Source organism: Pseudopipra pipra, chromosome 1 (genome assembly GCF_036250125.1).
Source record: "Pseudopipra pipra isolate bDixPip1 chromosome 1, bDixPip1.hap1, whole genome shotgun sequence".
Classification (NCBI taxonomy): domain Eukaryota; kingdom Metazoa; phylum Chordata; class Aves; order Passeriformes; family Pipridae; genus Pseudopipra; species Pseudopipra pipra.
The window spans coordinates 93,151,298-93,172,318 of NC_087549.1; the positions used below are offsets into that span (position 1 = coordinate 93,151,298).

At 38.1% G+C, this 21,021-nt stretch overlaps 1 protein-coding gene across 1 annotated transcript in view; it reads left to right on the plus strand.

Annotated features, from left to right (window-relative positions):
• CDKAL1 (CDK5 regulatory subunit associated protein 1 like 1) overlaps positions 1–21,021 on the plus strand; it is a 411,527-nt gene that overhangs the window by 67,650 nt on the left and 322,856 nt on the right. The window contains exon 5 of the mRNA XM_064665704.1: positions 3,055–3,139. Coding sequence (XP_064521774.1) covers positions 3,055–3,139 — 85 coding nt within the window. The remainder of the gene's footprint in view (positions 1–3,054; positions 3,140–21,021) is intronic.

Consider the following 21,021-nt stretch of genomic DNA (forward strand, 5'->3'; position numbering starts at 1 on the left):
TGTTTTACTCTTTCTTTAGGCACAGCACTGAACACTAGCAACTACTCATGTAAGAGCACTGATTAATATACATATATATAGGTACATATACATGTAGCTGGTTGCTCCAGTCCCCCTGCCCTGAATAAAGAAGCATTGCCCGGGGTGTTGCTTAATATTTAGTAATTATGAAGTCCATAGATCTTGTTTGTACATGCCATCTCCTGTCTGCTGCTTTGGTCTGTGTTTGTTTCTGCACACCCATTAAGGCCTTGCAAAGCAAAATGTGACCACTGACAAGTTTTTCCTGCAATGTTATAAATGTGCATATCTTCCTGCAACCTGATACAAAAAGGCTCTCTTGGTAATTTTTTGTTTTTTAGATACTGAAATTTTCTTGAGAAAATACAGTAGATCATGATGAATTTACACTGGTGCATGTAATTATTTTATGTATGAACAGGGCAGTAAAGAACTTAAATAATTCAGCTATCATTTTGAAGAGTTGTAGTATGATCTCTTATTAATAAATTCATATAACTGATAAGTGTGTGTCTATAGATTTAATATGCATAATCAAAACTTGTATGAGAGAGAGTGGACTTAACTAGGAAAAAAGACCTGAAAATAAATAGAGAAATAGAACAGCTAAACATGATAAAATAACAATGTTGGCATAAGGAGAGGAAAAACCTCTGCTACACTTGATTTTTCTTAAATTATTTTTAGATGTATATATGAATGAGACTCCTTTTCCCCAAACTGCTCAGAAGATTCTATTGTGCAAAAGCCTTTGCTCTGCATCTTCTGTTCTTCAGAGGGGGAAACCTGTGAAGGAATCAATTTACATGTATTTGGGAGAATTTTTTACATGTGTAAAGTATCTGGAAGCACTGCAGTTGTGCCTTCCAATCAAAGAGCCAATATATTAATAGCCTGGAAACCAAACTGCTGTATGAAATGATTCCCGTTGGCTTAGGATAAAACGTTTTTCCAAACTTAAATGTGTTCATTTTTCCAATGCTGTTTGGAAAGAGAGAGGTTTGGCTTTAAGGGAGAAATATTGTCACCTTGAGGCTGCCTCTGTCCGCACACCTGAAGACCAAGGAGGAACTGAAACCAAGCCTAGAACTGGTGTACATTGCATTAAGGCATCTCTCCTCTGAATAAAGACATCTCTTGAAAATTCTTGTGTTCTACAGTGGTGTCTGAGTGCTACTGAAACTCTTGTCTCTTAAATGCAATGTCTCACTTAAATGTTGGCCTCTTGCTGTTTAGTGTTTGCGTGTGTCCCATCCCTAATTCTCAGGTGGGTGTGGGGCTGGATTAATAAAACATTTTATGCTGCTGAAAAGAATAAGAAATACAAAGTTTTGGCAGTGTTATTGGAAAACTTTTTAAAATGTGTTTGTTTTCATACTTGGTGCATCTGACTAGGCCAGGAGTTCACTCTTTTTCTGACTTTAAAACTGTATGTTTCTTTGCTTTTTTGTACATCATTCCTAGTTGATTTTTTAACCTCTAATTATCTGTCTAACACTAAATTAGTCTGTTCACTAGTCTGAAAATGTTGTTTTCATGCAGCCTTTGTTGGAGGAGAGGTTCTTTGTCTTGTTCCATTTTTATTTTGACTTGTGTAGACTAAAATTGAACTTGGTCCTCTTTCCCAACCTGACAGTGTCAGATTTGGTATATTTGTTTTGTTTAAAGTAGCCAAAGGTCTGAGTGTTGTTTTGATGACTCCTTTGTGGCCTTTCCTTGTCATAGAAGAAGCCAGTGTTTGAGCCAAGTTCATGGTGCAATCTCAGTTGTCAGTGATTAGAAACCTTGTGAATGTCTTCTCTTATTTAACATAAGTATCAGTTGCATTTTAAGTATTATTTTCAATTTACCTGCTTCATAGGTTTTGACCAATAGTTAATTGAAAATGATCATTTCTTTGAAGAAAATGTCAATGAGGGAGAAAGCTTTTTCACTTTCAGCATCTAGTTATGTGTATGGAAGAAAAGAATATTTTTGCCTGTATGGATATAGTCACGATGACTGCATATGTAAACATGCTTAAATCTTTGCAAGCTTTCTCCAGCTTTAGCAGTAATAAAGTTAAATAAGGCATCCTAAAAATGATGGTTTACCTCTATTCATTGCTCACTGGCTTATGTTATTTAAAGATACCTCAGTCAATACTTCAATGCTCAATGTACTGAATAGTAATAAGAATGACATGTGTTTACTTATCCAGACTGATACAAGCTATTCTGATGAATGCTAGAGCACTAAACTATTTGAGATAGATTATCTTTATTCTTTTGTTTGAAAAAAGAAGCTCCAATTACACAAGAAAAATAACTATTCTAGTAATTCTATATTACAAGTCATGTTTTACAGGATTAGAGTTCATATATGTGTTTCTGATGATAATTCTGAGATTCATTTCTGTGAATGCGTTTAGATATCAATAGGCTGTGAACATAGAGAAAGGTTTGGATCCTGAAGAAAATAATATCCTTGTCTGAGTGGAGGCAGATATTGGTTGCATGAATATATTTTGTCTGAAAATTGCTGGACTATAATTATACCATAACTAAGATATAATCAAAACTAGAAGTATGCATGTTTCTTTCAAAACTGGCTATGTTGACTTTTCTCGTTGGTAGAGGTTCATGTTTTCTGAATTCTCATTTGTTTCTTTTGTCGACTACTAAATTTTACCTTTGTGTAAGTGAGATCTTTCTGGGGAGTATGCATTTCTGGGAGTAGTGACCATTTTTCTTGACTTTGTTTTCCATGATGTGCAGCCTAGTGGTATGTCAGCTGGTAAATGAGATAATGATTCATTCGCCATTTACAAAAAAAAAAAAAAAAGATGGAAATGGAAAGGCCTTTTTTCACCCTAAAACACAAAACAATGAACAAGCAAAAAAATCTCTTCCAAGAATGTGATTGAATATAATCTTGCAAGTAGTCAACTTATTAAATGGCTTAGTTTGATTTTTTTTTTTTTAATGTGATATAAATTAGGAGTTGGCGGGTTGGATAATTCTTAACAGAGGTTTGTTTCTTTCTGTTTTCTAGACAACTCCGCTGAAGCAGATCTGTGGTTGTTGAATAGTTGTACAGTAAAAAATCCTGCCGAGGACCACTTCAGAAACTCAATCAAGTAAGTTGTTTCCTTACAAAGATACTTAACAATCAATGAATATTGCATGTCTTAAAGTTTCATACTTTCAATCTAGAAGTAATTTTGTGTTTTAGAGCAGGAAGTATGCTGAGTTTGACTGTTACAATGGTGAGTTCTCTAGAATGGATTTGTAGGGTGCAGTGGATTTTTTTTTTTAATTAGCTATAACTCGTGATTATCACTACACTTATATTTAGGAGAACTGCTGATCTATTTAGATAGGGGCTTCTATATCACTTTTCAAGACGATGTTGTAATACTCTTTTGAAGAGTTGACTTCATTTTTTGGTTTTGGTTTGTTTGTGCTTTTAGTTTTTGTTTGATTTGTTGTTGGTTTGGTTTTGGTTTTTGTTTGTTTTTTTTTTAAATATGTGAATTTTTAGGTTGTTTCTTTTTTCCTCTAACTAAATTGGGACCTTTTATTTAGTGGTGTCCAGTGACAGGAGGAGGAGCAATGGCCATAAACTAAACCACAATAAGTTCCACTTCAATGTGAGGAAGAACTTCTTTACATTGAGGGTGGCAGAGCACTGGAACAGGCTGCCCAGGGAGGTCATGGAGTCTCCTTTCTGGAAACGTTCAGAACTCACCTGGACGTGTTCCAGTGTAACCTGCTGTAGGTGACCCTGCCTTACTGGGGGGTTTGGACTAGATGTCCAGAGATCCCTTGCAACCCTAACAATTCTGTGATTCTGTGAAAAAAGTGTCAGGTGCATGCTTAAAACTATCTATTTCACTATACAGTTTCTTGAAAGATTAATTGATTAGCTTATAATAGAAGTCTTGTGAAGAATGTGTTTTATTTCTCAGTACCATTCCAATGACGTTGAAGAAGATGATATGGTAGCAAGTGCTGCTTCTGATTTCCAGAGGTGTATAGTTGTGATGAGAGTAACTGAAAAATCCGTACACATACAGCTGTCATTGCCCAGTATAAGGAAACATCGTGGTATGTTTCTTGTAGATTTTATCTACAAGATAAAATGGCTCTTTGTGCAGTCATTTGTTTAGTGTGGTACACTCTGCAGATGGACTGTTTGCTGAAAGCCATTTTGGTGAGAAAAACATAGTTCTCAGGAAGGGAGAGGAGAGAGAGAAGCTGGATATAAGCTACCTGCTTGCAGTGTCGGAGTTACTAACAGTGTCCCAGGGCTGTAACCCGGAACAGAAACTGTTTGCCTGCAGTTGGTGGCACAACAGAAACTTCCTCCACCCCTCAGAGAGCTTCACTCCCTCGCTGCTGGTGTTGCACTTGGTGACCAGAATGGCTTTTTGCCTTTTTTTGCCATTGCCAAAAGAAAAAAAAAAAAAGGCAAGCTATTCCCAGAACAATTCCAGCAGTTAGTGTGTGTTGGCCAACAGAACTGATGACAAGATCGTTTCCAGTTCAGTTGTGGCCATCTTTCTATTTTACTAATGCTGTGCCAGAATTGATGTGGTACGGTGTGTGTCCTAGCCAGTAGAATTGAGCTGGTTAAGAAAGAGGGCTTAACTGAAAGCAAATGACCAAAAATATTCCTTTGAACTTTATGTTTCTGTTGCTGCTCTGTTAATGAACCTGGTGTTATTTGTAGCCTGGGTCTATTCCTCTTTATCCTTACTTCTCCATATACTTGCTCCTTTCCAGTTGCATACATTGTTCATTCTCTACTCTCAGATCCTGTTAGTTCCCAGCTGTGAAGAATGACAACTTTTGTTGTTATTTTCAATAATGTACATTAAATATTCATTTTCAATAAGTTGCATTAAATAGAGAGGAGAGAACCATATGTGGGTGCGCATTTGCGGGACTTGGAACTGAAAGATTAAACATCCTTCATCCCAGAAAAATGCAATACTAGTGTATTTGGGTTTTACAATAATGAGGAAAGCTTGTATCTCTAAAGAACACAAATTCACCCCAATACCTCTTAATTTGTTACAGAAACAAACCCAATGAATGAAGGTTGGGTGATAGAGAGTGAGCTGCCATTATATCCTATCATAGCAGCTTGTCGGTAGCTATGGAGATCTTTGTTTTTCTCACTTCAGTAACAAAATAAACATTTAGTGTGTGTTGTCAAAGCAAACATACTTTGAGTGGAAAAATTAATACTCAGCACAGGAAAATTCTTCTTTAAAATTAAAAAAAAAAAGTCAGACTGAAAGTGTTATATAGCTTTATGAATGTCGTGTGGGAAAAGTATTTCAGGTTTGTTTGTTCTCTGCCCTCTGCAACAGTTACTTTCCTTGCATATATGACTTAAAAATGCACTGATTGAAACCAGTGGTAGCATATTTACACTGGTGGTTGAAGAATGACTGTCTGAAAAGCTGATCCCTCACTAACACCATGTGCCAAAGGATGTGCCAGAACCCAACAAAGCCTGTAGATTCCACCTTTTTTGATCTGATTTTCTTATAAAAGTGAACCAAAACTACTCTCAAACTCTCTGAACCTTTGCAGATGTGTATATAGTTGATACAAGCCAACTGACAGTATCATCTTCATGCTTTATTTTTTTTTTTTATGTAGCTGTTAAGGAGTGGTCTGCTGCCCTTCAATATCAATAAAGTAGAAGCTGCTGAGCAAGGGTGATGTTATGGAGAGCAAAGAGTTGCTTAAAGACCATTAACTTATGGATGGGAATTGAGAACTTTTCCTATGCAGATTTTATTCTCAGTTGGCTAGTCATGAAATAAGATTAAAGTAGAGGTAGGCAGTGGCAATAAAGAATTCTCAGTATAATTATGTAGGTGGAGTTTAAAAAATAATAATTATGGCTTGTATTTTGGTTGGTAATAAATACACCTATTGTGCTGTAGTAGAGTAGTTGCTGGCCATTCCAGGGAATTACCAGCTTTTGGAAAGTTCCAGGAGTGTTGAATACCTCTGATAATTTTTTCTCTAGTGGCATTAAACTCCTGCTAAGGTGGTGGGTTCCCGTGTCAGGAGTAGCATGCCACAGAACATACCTCTTTGCCCTGGCCTGATTCTTAGAGTCCTAAGTATCTGTGAATGGTTGCAGTTCCAGGGAGTTGATGAAAAAAACTCAACGTGATGGTTGACATTAAATATTTAATAGCATTTTCTGCTATAATTTTTATTCTATTCAAATATAACTTTCTTAAAACTTAGCTATTAGCAGCAGTAACAGTAAACATTCAAGAGGTAAGTTACTAATCTTAACTTCTGTAAACCACAGTAAATCTTTTAAGGCTACTTGATGAAGAGAATTAATCAGAAAAGCATGTTCTACAGGAGCTCACTTCCTTTAAAATACAGTTATTTTGCTCTCCAGTTTCATGCTCTAATACTCTTTCTTGACTGTAACATCTTGGATATGTAACTCACTTTTCCCAATAACCTCTGAAAATTCAGAGACTGTTGTGTGTTTCTGGCTAGCCATCTTCCCACTGCTTGATCTGTTCCTGAGAGCTGGTGTAAGTTACTCACGTGTTCAGGGACATAGGCTTTTCCTTAGGGAGGTTTCCTGCTGGTTGAAGTATTATGGATAGGATTCCGAGGTCTCTCTTATCAACATAGCAAGAATGAAGTCGTCCGGGAGGTGTAATGTGGTTATGCTGTTGAGGAGTTCGTGACCTGTCTCATGGTATAGAATAAATCTGACCACTGTGAGCATCTTTGTTACTATATATAATTAACAACATTAACAGTGTTCTGTGATGTATTTGTTGCTTCATTCATTTAAGGGACTCTTCAGTGTGTACTCAACCCTTTCCTTTCTGATAGCTATGAGTTGTGACAGATGTGAAGGCTTTTAGCACTGCAGTAACACTGTGTGACTTCCATTCTGTCCTTGCTTCAAACACTATGTATGGGATCTCACTTTTATGCTAGAAGGAGCATCAAAACCTGTAGAATTTGTTGAAATGTTAGTTTAAGAGGACAATGATTGCAGACTATGCAAGTTGTTTAAGGCTCTCAGTGGATTAAATTGAAGAGTAAAAGACATGACTGCCTTTGGATGCAGCAAAATTTCTCTTCACAAATGCAGTTGTGTTGATGTTAAGTACAGAAGGAAATTATTCTTTAACAAGTACAAAAGCCTTTTCAGAGATAAGAGTAATTTTCTGCTGCTTGACATCTTTGCAAGTGAAAATAACCCTGGAATAAGGTTTTTTGTTTCTTTTATATTTTTTTTAACATTTCTATATGTTTATATGATACATTTTGCAAGTTGAGCAAAACCAAAAATTGTACACTGTGCAGTGTTAACACTTGCTTTTACTAATACATTTCCAGTGTAGAAGTAGACTGTGATTTACACTTGTTTATATTGCTCACGCAGTAAAGTTTAAGCTGTGAAATACCTCTGGAAGATGAAACACAAGTATTTCAAAGCTCTTTACTTCATAGATCCTGTTAGCATAAGAAGATGACTTCCACTGAGTGCGGGTTCTGAGATGAATGTCAGAGCCTGGCTGTTCATTGCATTTTACAGAAATAGTGTATTGCCGTGACTTTTGGTGTTTGTGTCAGAGTACTTAAGGTAGCAGGGCAGTAGTGAGAACTGTAGCTAGGGGTATTGCTATTTTCTGTTCATCTTGTATTGAAGAAAATGTGAGGAAGATCTGGATTCTCCAAAGTAAAAATGCCTGCAGAACAAACTTTGCTGGGTGGGAAGAAGCTTGGCAATTGGTTTTTTTCATTTGGTTTGGTTTTTTTTGAAAGGTGTTGCCAATAATACTTCTTGCTCAGAACCTCTAAACTAATTCAGATAATGTTGATGAAAATCTTACCATTTTGCTGGGCTTACAGATTGATGAAATGCTTGTATTCAAGATATATGCTATACTCACTGTGCAAGAGGAACTTCTTCCCCAGATAACAGGAGTTATTTAGTTTTGAGTGGAGGCTGTAAATCTGTTAACTAGAATTTTAAATTGCAGTTCTTTCCTAAGAACAACCAGAGAAGCCTATGTGAGTGATGCAGTTGCTTCATCAAAACTTTGATTGGGATAGCTTTAGCTACAACACTTGCATGTCTACAGTCATCAGAGATCTGTAAAGATCTCAGTAATCACACACTATTAACCAAAATTAGTTTTAAAATTAGTCTTATAGTGTATTATAGCTCATTCTGTTTTATAAAGATATAAAATTTTTTTTAGAAGGCATTCTAATCTTTGATATAATGTGTACAGATTAATTAGTCGAAAACACTGAATACTTCTCATGTGTTTGTTCTTTTGAGCTTCAGTATTTTTCTGGCAAAAAATTATAGAAGGGTTTTCTACTTGAGCATTTGAGATTTATTTTATTGTATAGCTGTGCTCATCCATATTTCAAAAGAATCAATTTCATTTTTATGTTCATTCTACTAGTTAGCAATTCTCAGCTTAAGCAATACCAGTTTCACTTATGTAATTGGTTGAGCTTTACGAAGGAGCCTAGCTGGCCCCAAATGATCTCTGGCTTCCAAATGCTGCAGAAGGATTTTATAAGATTAGAACAAGAATGTTATTGAGCTGGAAGTCTTCATTTAAAAACTTATCAGCCTGGTAAGCATTTTTTATTCTTTTTAAGCTTATTGAATATTGTCATCCATGCTTTTATTGTCTTAAGCTGATAGAAGACATAGCTGTTGGTGAAGGATTCTGTGATTTAAATTATATTTGTTAGTGGAAGATTTTTTTCTGCATTTGAGTGCATTCTTTTTCTTGCACTCACCTCTGCCGTAAAAGAGAAAGTTAAAAGCTGATTGACGTGATGTTACAAAATGCAGAGAAAAGGCACATCATATAGAACTGAGTGCTTTCCATTGCATAGTGTTTAAGAGATAAAAGGGTTATGGACTGCTTGTGATTGCACATGTTACATGGCCACATTTTGCAGGGATTTGCAAAAGCCTGGGTTATAAACCTGTGTGCACTTTAGTTTAATATTTTAAAAGGTTAAAAAAAAAGTACAAGAACAGCGCCTGTTAAAATCAACTTCTAAAGGCTATTCTGGGAATCTTTTCTGCTCTGAGAAGAACACATTTGGGACTGCTCTAAGTACTCCATGATATTGATGCTTTAAGAGGTTAGATAGCACAGTGCTTATTAAACATCAGATGCTTTAATGGACTAATTAGCTTTTAGATACTCTATGTGTTGAGACTGATCATTAAGGACTGATGTACATTTGATCACCATTTTAGAGAAGAAAATATTACCAGGACGTGAGAGACCAACTCTGTTTCTTGACTTCATATATCTATATTTGAACTTTTTGATGGGATTGTAGTTACGGGTCCCCAGCTATGCAGGCTCCAGGAGCACTGATGCTTTACAAGCAGTGTTTACAGACATTGAAAATCAGTTAGTTTCATTACTAAACATACAAGATACACTTCTCTTTGCAAACAAATGCAGTCAACCATTACACATTAGTGATGTAGGTAAACAAGGAAGACTTCTGATTTGGAAAGTATAGCTCCCCTGGTAGTTCATGGAGTAACTCTTTCACCTTTCTCCTTGCCAACAAAAATGAGGACACAGCTATCATAGAATATCCAGAACTGGAACAGTCCCACAAGGATCATCGAAGTCCAGCTTCTTTCCTGCACAGGACAGAATCCCATGATGTGCCTGAAAGTGTTGTCCAAACACTTCTTAAACTCTGTCAGGCTTGGTGCTGTTGCCACTTTCCTGGGGAGCCTGTTCCAGTGTCCAACTACCCCCTAAGTACCTTTTCCTAATATCCAACTGAAAGTTCTTCAGACACAGCTTCATGCCATTCCCTTAAGTCCCGTTACTTGGTCTTTATTCAGCGTTTTAGAACAAGAAGTTTCATGCAGTATAACCATCTGAAACCTATTTTAAGAAAATGAGCAACACTGAAAAGGGTATCTAATTCTCTTCAGACTGCTTTGCTGATGTTATCTTTAGATGAAAGACAAAACAGTTTTTCTTTCCCCCTCTCTAAGACTTGGTCAAATTGCATCATTTTAGGAAACCTCTCCAAACAGAGTTAATCAAATTAGCAAAAGTAAGTATGAGGCTTTCTTAGTGTTTCTCATGCTGTTCTGCCATTTGCTTGCTTTGGGGATGTGGTGTCCTGTTGGGCTCTTAGTGAATGACCCTCTCAGGTGACCCTCTGTTTACCCAGAGCAGGGTCAGGTACAGTAGAAACCATCAGGAAGATGGAGGCACTGTTTTGGGCCAGAAGTTTCAGGTTTGTTTTGTTAAGTAATCAAAGGCTCTAGAGAAGAGGCTTTTTGAGGGATGGGAGAAATTTGAGCAAAACTGTGCTTGCTTTCCTATTACGGGCATATGCATGAAAAGCATATTGAAACCTATTTGAAAATGTCTCACCTATTTTAGCAGGATGAGGACAATGATTTCTCATCACCGAAGGAGGCCTCATTCTGAATACAGTAGTGGTAAATTTCTTAGGCATTGGTTAAAGTTCCTCACTTGATTAAACTCACACTTCAGATTAGCAGCTTAACCTCTAGTTTGTCCTTAGTCTGTTGGAGTGTTTTCTGTTCATGATTCAAAAAATAGGCTACTAAATAAAGATTTAAAAAGTCTAGTTTAGGTTATGGTGTGCAAAAGAATAAAATCCACCAGTGTGTATGTGAATTTAAGGAACGTGAATAGGATTAGAAAATTAACAGTTTGTAAGTCGGCATGGCTGCAGGTGGAATTTGCTTCTATGGGGTTTGCAAAAGCAAAGAGGTGGTGATGATTCCTTAAGAGCTTGTGGTTCACACTGTGGTGAGACAGTGGACAACTGCTGGAAACAGCAGCAGTCTGAGACATTGTAGTGTGGGGGTTTTATGACTTCAAGCGGTAGGCTACGTATACTTTTATTTCCTTGGAACAATATCTGTGACTAACCATACAGACTGTGGCCACTAGTGGACTACTGAAGCTGAACTTTCTGTATTGCAATTAATTTGGTGATGCGCAGTTGGAGTTCTTGCTGCTTCTGCTATGTGACATTTATCTCCCATCTGTTGGGGAATTTATTTTTTCCTTCTCGTGGGAGGTAACTGAATTACTTGCTCCAGCATAAAGAGTGCAGGAGAGACTAAGAGGTTTTAGATTTGCCTCAAATATGTAATACCATTACTGAGAGAGGACATAATATTAATTGAGGTCCATTGAAATGACATGGGATAGGATCAGGACAGAGCTCTGCTTGGATTGGTTTGCCTCTGTCCAGAAAGTACAGTCATAGGGCGTGAAAAAGGCTTTGGCATGTCTTGTTGGTTTTGTTTGGTTGATTTTTTCCCCCTTGCTCTTTTGAGCTTCTATCAGAATATATGCTGAATAGTAGAGTGATAAAAGGGTATGGTTCAGTAGTATGAAGAGGAGTTCTTGTCAGCTGGTTTTCAGATGGGTTATATGAGCTTTACAGAATCAATGTTTTGAATGTTACATGTCCCCCTATGTCAACAGGTATTTTGTTTTACCATTTCAGGGCAGATGAATTGATCAGAAAAGGTTAATGCCTTGAGTGCTGGAAGCAGGTGGTTGGTAGCTTTGAATATTTATGTAATTAACTGCACGTTGGCTGTTCTAGCAGGCCTGACTTTTCCTAGAGAGGGAGCATAGGAAAGCATGCTAGAAATTTGTTGTAGCAGGATTAATGCAGAAGTCAACATGATCTAAACTTGTCCTCACTGACAAATGTAGTTTTATTTGGTTTTGGTTCAAAAGATTATCTACTAATACTTTGTGTGTTTGTCCTAAAACAGAGAATGCTTCCTTGTTTGGGTGACCTTGAGTGTAAAAAGCATCCTTTGTCATACTTCTGAAAGGGTTTTGTCCCATGGTTGTGTTAGATGCTAACCCAGAAAGGGCAAAAATAGTGTTGGGGATTTTTCTGTTTTGTCTGTGTTTGACAAAGCACTTGCTTTTTATGCTGTGTTTTGTTGTAATGTGTCTCTTTGTCTAACACACATCTATAAAGACTGATGGTATGCTGAGACTTTATTTTGGTATATTTAGTCAAGACAAGATGGGATACTGCCAATGCAGTACAGCAGTTCACATTTGTCTTTGCACACCTCAGCTTCTGCCATGACCCTTGGTGCACCACTCTAGGGAGGGACAATTTATTTCTTTTGATTTTAACTTTTTAGTGAACATTTTCTCTTTACTCGCAAGCTTTTTTTAACTTTGTGTGAAGAAACAGCAGAAGCACAAGCCAATAGAAGGAAACAGTTGACCACAGAATTGTTTCACTCCAAGTATGTGTTTAAATTTGAAACTTTCTTAAGAGATAATGTCTGATAACTGCTTTTAACAGGATAAGTAGTCAGCTTTTTTCATGTATTGGTTTTACAGCTCACAGCGCAGTGGAAACTGACCTTTGTTAGTGCCTCCAGCTACCAACATAACAACAAATTATATATGTGTTTACTCCAAATAGGAAAAAGCCAGTTGTTTTTCTTGAGTGTATTATAGTTTATTGTCATGATCTCAAGGGAAACTTGAGAGGCAGAGGCTCTTTTTTTTACAAAAGGACAGTGTTAAACAAAATTGTCTAAAATGTAGCAAAACTCATTGTAGAAGCAAGATTACTTCATATCATAGTGGGTAGCATGGATTCTCTCATAAATATTTTATATGCCTCCAGTTTTTGTTTTGTCTTTCCTTGTGTTTTTTTTATGAAAACAATACCCTTAATGTAGCCCATTTCTGTAATAGTTGTCTAGTTTGTATGCATTTACCTTATACTAGTCATTAAATAAAAACATTTCCTTTGTGGAGCTGTCAATTGATACTTCTAACTCCAAAAAATGAAGGTGTGTAAAAAATGTAATTTAGGGTCAGAAAAGACAATGCAACAATGGATGTATCAAATATACTTAAGAAATTTCTTTCACATCCTTTCAGAAAATAAATACCATGTTTAACTAGAATACTGAATCCAGGTTGTGACACTTCTTATACAAGGAAAGCTACAGGAAATGGAATTTTTACTTCAGATTGCCCTTAGCTTCAGATGCTGCCACTTTGAGATTTAATATCTGAACTTGGAATTACTCTTTCAGAGATTTCCTCTTTTCCTATTTCTAGGTTTTAGTAGGAGGCACTATTGGACACATTTACTAGCTTAGTTATATGAACTGTGTTGGACTGAACCAACAAAGGCATTTAAGCTCTTTGAAGATAAAGACCAAAAATTTAAGGATTTTTAAAGTGGATGAACTTTTACATGAAAAGTGGAATCTATAGTTATTTTGTTTCTGTAAAGAAAAAAATCTCTCTGGCCTTTATTGGTCCTGTTGCATGTAATTACATTTATGACCTGTGAATTTGACCGTTTATGTACACATGCATCTAACACAGTATATTCAAGCAGTCTAGAAAACAGGTCTAGAAAACATATGCTTTTGCACAGGCTTTGTTTTGACCTTTCCTCTATGGTTCAGCAGAGTTACTTCTAATTTAGTTCTGAACTAATGTAAATCCAACGTGTCGTGAACCTGGAGCTTCAGAATGTGATAATTTTGTAGGATTTGCTATGATGGAATCACAGAATGGTTTGGGTAGGAAGGGACTTTTAAATGCCATCTCATCCAACCCCCTACCATGAGGAGGGACAACTTCAGCTAGTTCAGGTTGCTCAGAGCTCTGCCCAGTCTGGCTTTGAATGTTTCCAGGGCTGGATTGTCCACCATATCTCCGGACAAGCTCTTTTAGTTTAAAACCACTACCCCTCATCCTATTGCAGCAGGTGCTATTAAAATGTCTGTCCCCATTTTTCCTATAAGTCCTTTTTAAGTACTGAAAGGCCTCCCTAGAGCAGCCTTTTCTCCAGGCTGAACAACCTCAACTATCTCAGCCTTTCCTTGTAGGAGAGGTGCTCCACCCTTTTGATCATGTTCATGGCCTCCTCTGAACCCACTTCAGGTCTTTCCTATGCTGAGGACCCCAGAGCTGGGTGCAGCACTCACAGCAGAGTAGAGGGACAGAATCACCTCCCTCGACCTGCTGGACACAGGTCTTGTAACGCAGCCCAGGAAAGGGTTTGCTTTCTGGGCTGCAAAAAGCACACTTGTGGCTGACATCCAGCTTCTCATCCACCAGCACCCCCAAGTCCTTCTTGGCTTCCTCTCATGAGGAAGGGGATTATTTGCTTCATATTTGAAATACACTGGTTTTCAGTGTTAATGGCATAATGCAGTGTTAAAATATCTCTTGAGCTACATGTTTTTTAAGTCAACAGTTCACAGTTTTTACAGCAAGCAGTGCACGCTCTTGAGTTTGTGGTTTCCATTTGTATTTCACAAAAGACACCAGTTAAGCAGGCCTGTTGCAAAATTTTTAAGTTAAGCTGTTGTGAAATACTACTTAACGTATTACAATTATTGGAGGAAGGACATTTAGTGAGAATAAGCCAGGTATTGCGCACTCTGTTGTTCTCATTCTTTACTGATGCTGCGGTTGAGATGCAGTGTGCCGATCTCGAATTTCTTGTGACTATTGCTCAGAAACCACATGCTAAGATGACATTGTCATATTCTAAGAAAATGGTCTGGGAGTATGTTTGGATTGAGGAGATGGGCTGTAACTGACTTCCTCTGATGTCTTAAATGATATTACTTACATAATGAGGTTTCCAGCTGGGGATCATTGCTTGGTGCAATATTTCCATGTGAAGAGCAGAACACAGATTGAGTTACCCCATTTCTCTTTTCTTTCCCCTGCTCCGTGCTGGAACTGTCCCAGTGGTGCAGCTGCTACCAGCTTCACCCCCTGCCAAAGATGTGGCTTTGTTTTTTGGCCTCAAACAGATGGCAGGTGGCAGGATGGATGAAGGGTGCAGCTTTATTTGGTCTCCTTAAAACATGCTTCAAGTAGCTGATGCTCTGTGTTCCTTTGTCATCTTCATCTTCTGTGATAGGGACAAGCTGTTGAAGTAATGCAGCCTTGGTGCTCTTTTTTAACCTTTACCTACTGTCCTGAGGATTTGAGGTACCACATGTTTAAAATAGTTAGGAAATCATTACATCAGTGTGTGAGGTGTCTGTTTACTTCTCCAATGATGATCTGTAATGCTTTTCTCTTTATTTTCCCTTGGTTTATAATTTTAGTATGTTTACAATAGGGACAGACAAACCTTTACAATACAATTTTTTTTTTACTTTGTCCGATTTGAATGATAATGAGAAGTGTGTTTTAATGAGGTTACTTTTTTATCAGCATTGAGATCTGAAGTTGCATAGTATGTTTTGTTACAGACTCACAGTAAATTTGGATTTTGTTGTAGTTGCTTTTTCCTTTGGTTGGCTTTTTTTTTTTTTTTTAATAAGGACACTTATCTCTTGGAATGATGTGGACAGACTGAATCATTAACCCAACCATCCTTATTCAACTGCACAGGGATTCAGTTTGCATTTCTGAGGAAAAATATATGTTGATATGTGAGTGCATAGAGAAGGGGGGCATGTCTAGTAGCTATTACAGGCTGATTTGTTAGTTGTAGCATGTTTCTCCTTGTGTTTACTTTTAAGAGATAGGAAATATTCCTTCTGAACTGGAACCCAAAATTCAAATTGAGGATATTTGTGGAACCTCTCATTAGATGAGTAATTTCACATTGACTGTACCCTCCTCAGGAATTAATGGCGCGGTATTGTAACAGTACTGTAGCAAAACTTGATGAAAGATCTTATGGGGGAAGAGATTATATTTTGAAAAAACTCATACTGTTTCATAGCAGCATACTCACAGGCAATAAGACATAACCATGTGTTGTGTCCAGCAGTCAGGTGCTGTGATGTATGTGTTGCAGTGGTAGTATTTGTGGGATGACTAGAAGAACGTCCTTCACTCTTAGTTTGGCTTTTAATGTGCCTTTTGTCTTCTATAACCCATTCTGATGGGTTAGTGTCTTTGGTTTTTTCTTTCTTGTGTCATGCCTGCCAGTGTTAGGGTTTGATCAGTCTACTTCTGTCTACTTACCAACTTCAGCGATTCTCTTTGTCTTCCTGCCAACCTCTGTTACTGGCTTGAGTTTTGTTTCAGAGCAGGTCTAGACTGTACCTTGTTCTAGGCTGCCACATGTTCTCCTACTGTGGTGTCCTGGGCAGCTACATACAGAGATGCTGTGATCTGGATCACCTGCAAGTTCATGTGCCGTCAACACATGCCTTTTTATGTCCCTTCTGATGCTTCCACACCCCTGCAGCTCCATTCATTCACTAATCATACCAGTTATAACATTCCTTATTACAAATCCCAACAACAATCTACAGTAAAAAGATACCTGACTACAAATGAGTGTGTTTAATCTTATTTTGAGTTTTCCATTATCACATTTGAAACTCATGTGTTTAATTATTTTAAGTATGCATTTTGTGAATTGAGTAGACATTTTTTATAATACAGGCTACTGCGGAAGTAGAAAAACTTCACCAAATGGAAATAAATTAATTCAGTGCAGTTGCCTAGTCAGGACTCTCTCTGTTATTTGTGGAATATCTCAGTTTTTGAAATCTACTGTGACTGATGCACCAAGTTCCTGAATTTGAGGTGAGATAAGAGTTTTCTGTCGTTGCATTGGTACTGACTGAAGGCGTCTTGCAAATCACACTGCTCAGATCAGAGCACTGTACGTTGCTTGGAGCTTTTTGAAGAGTCAGTGGAAGGTGACTTGCTGTCTTTCCAGTCATCCTGCTTGCTGTTAATGACAGGCTACTGCTGCTGCAACAAGATAAATTTCAGAATAGCAATCTGATATTTGTTCATTCTTTTCAAAAATGTCAACAAGCAAAACTTGTTATTTTTCTTTGGGAGTTATGAGTAATCCCTTCAATCAAATCCCGTTGGGTTTGCCTTTGAGGCGTGTTGTTGAACTTCATTTTCCATCTTCTCCATGTAATACTTAGAAACCCAGGGAAAAGTAGTAAATTTTAGCTTTTGTTGGAATGATGAAGCTTGATTGCCTATTTTCACTTGAAATACTGTGTCTGCTGGAAACTGTCATAGCACCAACATTAGAGGTATCTCTGGGACTTCACCATTCATTGGTGAAGTGGTGATTGGAGGCCATAGCGACCATGAAATAGTTGGAGGAATATGTCTGTAAGAATGATAAACTCCCAGCCAACCCCAAACTTGTGCAGGGCTTCCTGCTCCAAGTGGATTCCTATAAGTCTATGGGACCTGATGGGATCATCTCAGAGATACTCAAAGAGCTGTCTGATGTCATTGTGAGACCTTTCTCAATGGTTTTACAATGGTCTTGGGAACCCAGAGAAGTCCCTTCCTTACTGGAAGCTGGCAAATGTTGTCTCAGTTTTCAAGAAGGGCAAGAGGGATGACCCTGCTAACTACACGCCTGTCAGTCTCACTTCAGTGCCTGGTAAAATTATGGAAAAGGTTATTCTGGGAGTTACTGAGAAACAGCTGAAAGACAACACAGTCATTGGTCACAGCCGGCAGAGCTTCACGAGAGGAAAATCCTGCTTGTCAAACCTGATTTCCTTTTATGACAAGGTAACCCATCAAGTTGATCAAGGGAAGCCAGTTGATATAATGTTTTTGGATTTCAAGAAAGCTTTCAGTACTGTCTCTCACAGGATCCTGCTGGACAAAATCATCATGGGGTGGGTTGAGCACAGAGGGTAATAGTGAAGGGGGATACATCAGACTAGTGACCTGTCACTAGTGGGGATCCATGTTAGGCCCTGTGCTCTTCAACATCTTCACAAATGACTTGGATGCAGGAAGGGATACTAAGCAAATTTGAAGATGACACAAAATCATGAGGAATTTGTTGACTCCCTGGAAGGCAGGGAGGCCCTGCAGAGTGACCTCGACAAATTAGATGGGCAGTCACCAACCATGTGAAGTTCAACAAGGGAAAGTGCTGGATTCTGCACCTGAGATGGGGCAACCCTGGATGTTTGTACAGACAGAGGAATGAGATGCTGGAAAGCAGTGCCATGGAAAGGGACCTGGGGGTCTTGGTCTACGGCAAGTTGAATATGAGTCAGCAGTGCCCTGACAGCCAGGAGGGCCAACCCTGTCCTGGTGGACATCACACAAAGCATCACCAGCCAGTCGAGGGAGGGGATTGTCCCACTCTGCTATGCACTGTTATGGCCTCACCTTGAATATTGTGTGCAGGTTTGGTCACAGCAATATAAGAAAGATATTAAGCTCTTACAGAGCGTCTAAAGGAGGGCAACGAAGATGGCGAAGGGCCTTGAGGGGAAGCCATATGAGGAGCAGCTGAGGTCACTTGGTCTGTTCAGCTGGAGCAGAGGAGACTGAGGGGAGACCTCATTGCAGTTACAACTTCCTCATGAGGGGAAGAGGAGGAGCAGGCACTGATCTCTGTGGTGGCCAGTGACAGGACCCGAGAGAATGGCCTGAAATTGTGTCAGGGGAGGTTTAGGTTGGATATTAGAAAGAGGGTCTTCAAGAAGCATTTGGATGATACTCTCAGGCACATGGTGTGACTCTTGGGGATGGTCCTGTGCAGGGTTAAGCGTTGGACTTGGTGATCCTTGTGGGTCCCTTCCAACCCAGGATATTCGATGATTCTGTGAAGTCCTGTGCCTGGGCATGGTTTTAAGCTTCTATCCTGTTTTCTAAGTTGTGGTTTGTCTTAGTTTAGCAGGGCTGTTTTCCGGGATATCCCTGCAGGTGGGGTGGGGGAGGGTAAGTGTATTATTAACTGTATTATTAAAGTGATGTTGAGAAACTTGAGTTATAGCAGCAGGGAAAATAAGTGTGCTTGTATTTGTATATCACAGTTACCTGTTCAAGAACTCTGAGACAGCTACTGAAATAAAGCAGCTATCTTCAGTTAAAATGGCTCTCCATGCCCACAGATGAACAGCTCTGCTGGACCTCTTCTTACTGAGCTGTTTTACAAGGCCATGCTTTCTGTTATCCACTATAACCTGTCCTTAAGATTGAAAGGAGAGCTGAGAACGTGCAAAATTCAAAGGCAGCTGTACTTGCATGCCGTGCCTTATTAAATGCTGTAACATTGTTTCTAATACTTTGTTTCCTAGGACTCCCAAGGCTTTACAAGGTGAATATAGGTATTAGGAAGGTTTAGGTCAAGTCCGAATTTTAAGGAATTTCTATCATAGATGGAAAACAAGAGAATACTCAAAAATAGTGTAGGACCATTACTTTCTTGAGTGTGTTTAAATAAAGTACTTTAATTTCCTGAAACTATTTAAATATTTCTTTAAAATTAACCTAAACCAAACATGTTTGTTTGATATATTTGATATAAATACGTTGAATTATTTTGTTTATGTGTATTAGCATCCATGCAGGTTGAGAAGTTAAATAAGTACAACTGGAACGTACAAGTGTGGATAAGTCATTCCTAAGGTCTGTTTCTGTTTTCCTTATCTGAGTTAGTTATATTCTGAGCACTGCCCCGTCATCAAGCAATGGCTGACACAAATAGTCCCTCTTCATCTTTGTGGATTATCCAAATTCCCTGTTGCTATTGCACGTGCAGTAAGTAACAGTTCTTTATGTCATTTAAGTCGTCTGGTTTATTTGTTGCTCTACTCTCTCCACATACAAGCGTGGTCTCGTTGTGCTGATCTGGGCATTTGTAATGTCCATATTTGTCTGCAGGAAAATATAGCATTTGGCAGTTGGTGAGTGGGCAACACCAAAAAAAAACCCAAAAAAACCCAAGAACCAAACCCAAGCAACAAACAAACCATCCCTACTTAGAATGAATTGTAGAATGGTCTGTTTTGGAATGGACCGTAAATATCATCTAGTTCCAACCCCCGAGTACTTCTGTACTTGTACTGTGGCAATCAAGTGCTGCTACATCAAGTGCTGAAGCTTTTATTACTTAAAAATGTTAAAAATATTACTTAAAAATGTTTTTATATATAGAATATGTAGAATTTATATACCCCTCTTTATATGTATATATATATATCTATTAAGGTTTCTGATTATGTGCTAGCTTTATGTCACTTAAGAATATTATTAATGTCTCTTTGAGAGCAAAATTTTACTTTGTTTATCGAAAGTGGTATCATTGGGAATGATTAAGGAATTAAATTCTTAAGAGTGCTTGTGTCTGTCTCCCACTTCCTTATGCATGTGGAGCAAGCTTTATTCTGTGGGAGTTAAGCAATTGTAACTCTGACTGTCACCAGTATGAAACATAATGTTTTATCTTGAATGTGATCTTCCCCTACTGTAAGGAATTATTAGTGAAGAAACAAAATAACTTCCTGTTGGGCCTTCCAGACTTACCTGGTGGCCTTACAAAATGAGATATTGGGATGATAAGAGCCACAACAGTAACATGGGTAGCTTTGTCAGTGGTTATGGTTATCACTTTGTTATGGCAATTTCCAGAGAAGTCATGAGTAAAACATAAATTGCAGTTCAGTTTTGTACTCTAAATATTTGCCCATAAACATATACATGATTTTTTTGTTAGGGGAGATATGAAATTTGCATCCTTGCTTAACTTTCAATTGAAAATATATTCAAAATATGGAGGGGAAGGAATGCTGATAAGGTGTATACAAAGTCCACTGGGAAGTACTACACCTATGCCCTAATGCTGAATTGAAATTGCATTTTGTGTTGATCTAATCTTTGATATTAATACTACTGAGTTGCCTCCATCCTGTTTGCTCACTTATGCAAAGGAATCCTAGATAGCTTACAGATGTTTCTTAGTAAAGGCTGGAAGAAAGATATTGAAAAATCCCATTCAGGCACTTCTAGAGAGGCCTGGTACGTTCGATACAGACTTACTTCATGATGTAAAGTGATTTCTGGGTGTAAATCCCTGATGTATTTAGCAATTCTATTTCTGGTCTCATGGTAAAATTTCCTCAAAAGGTGCAGACTTAGCAAACCATCTGCTCCTTAACTCCTAAGTTCCCATGGCTTTTAGT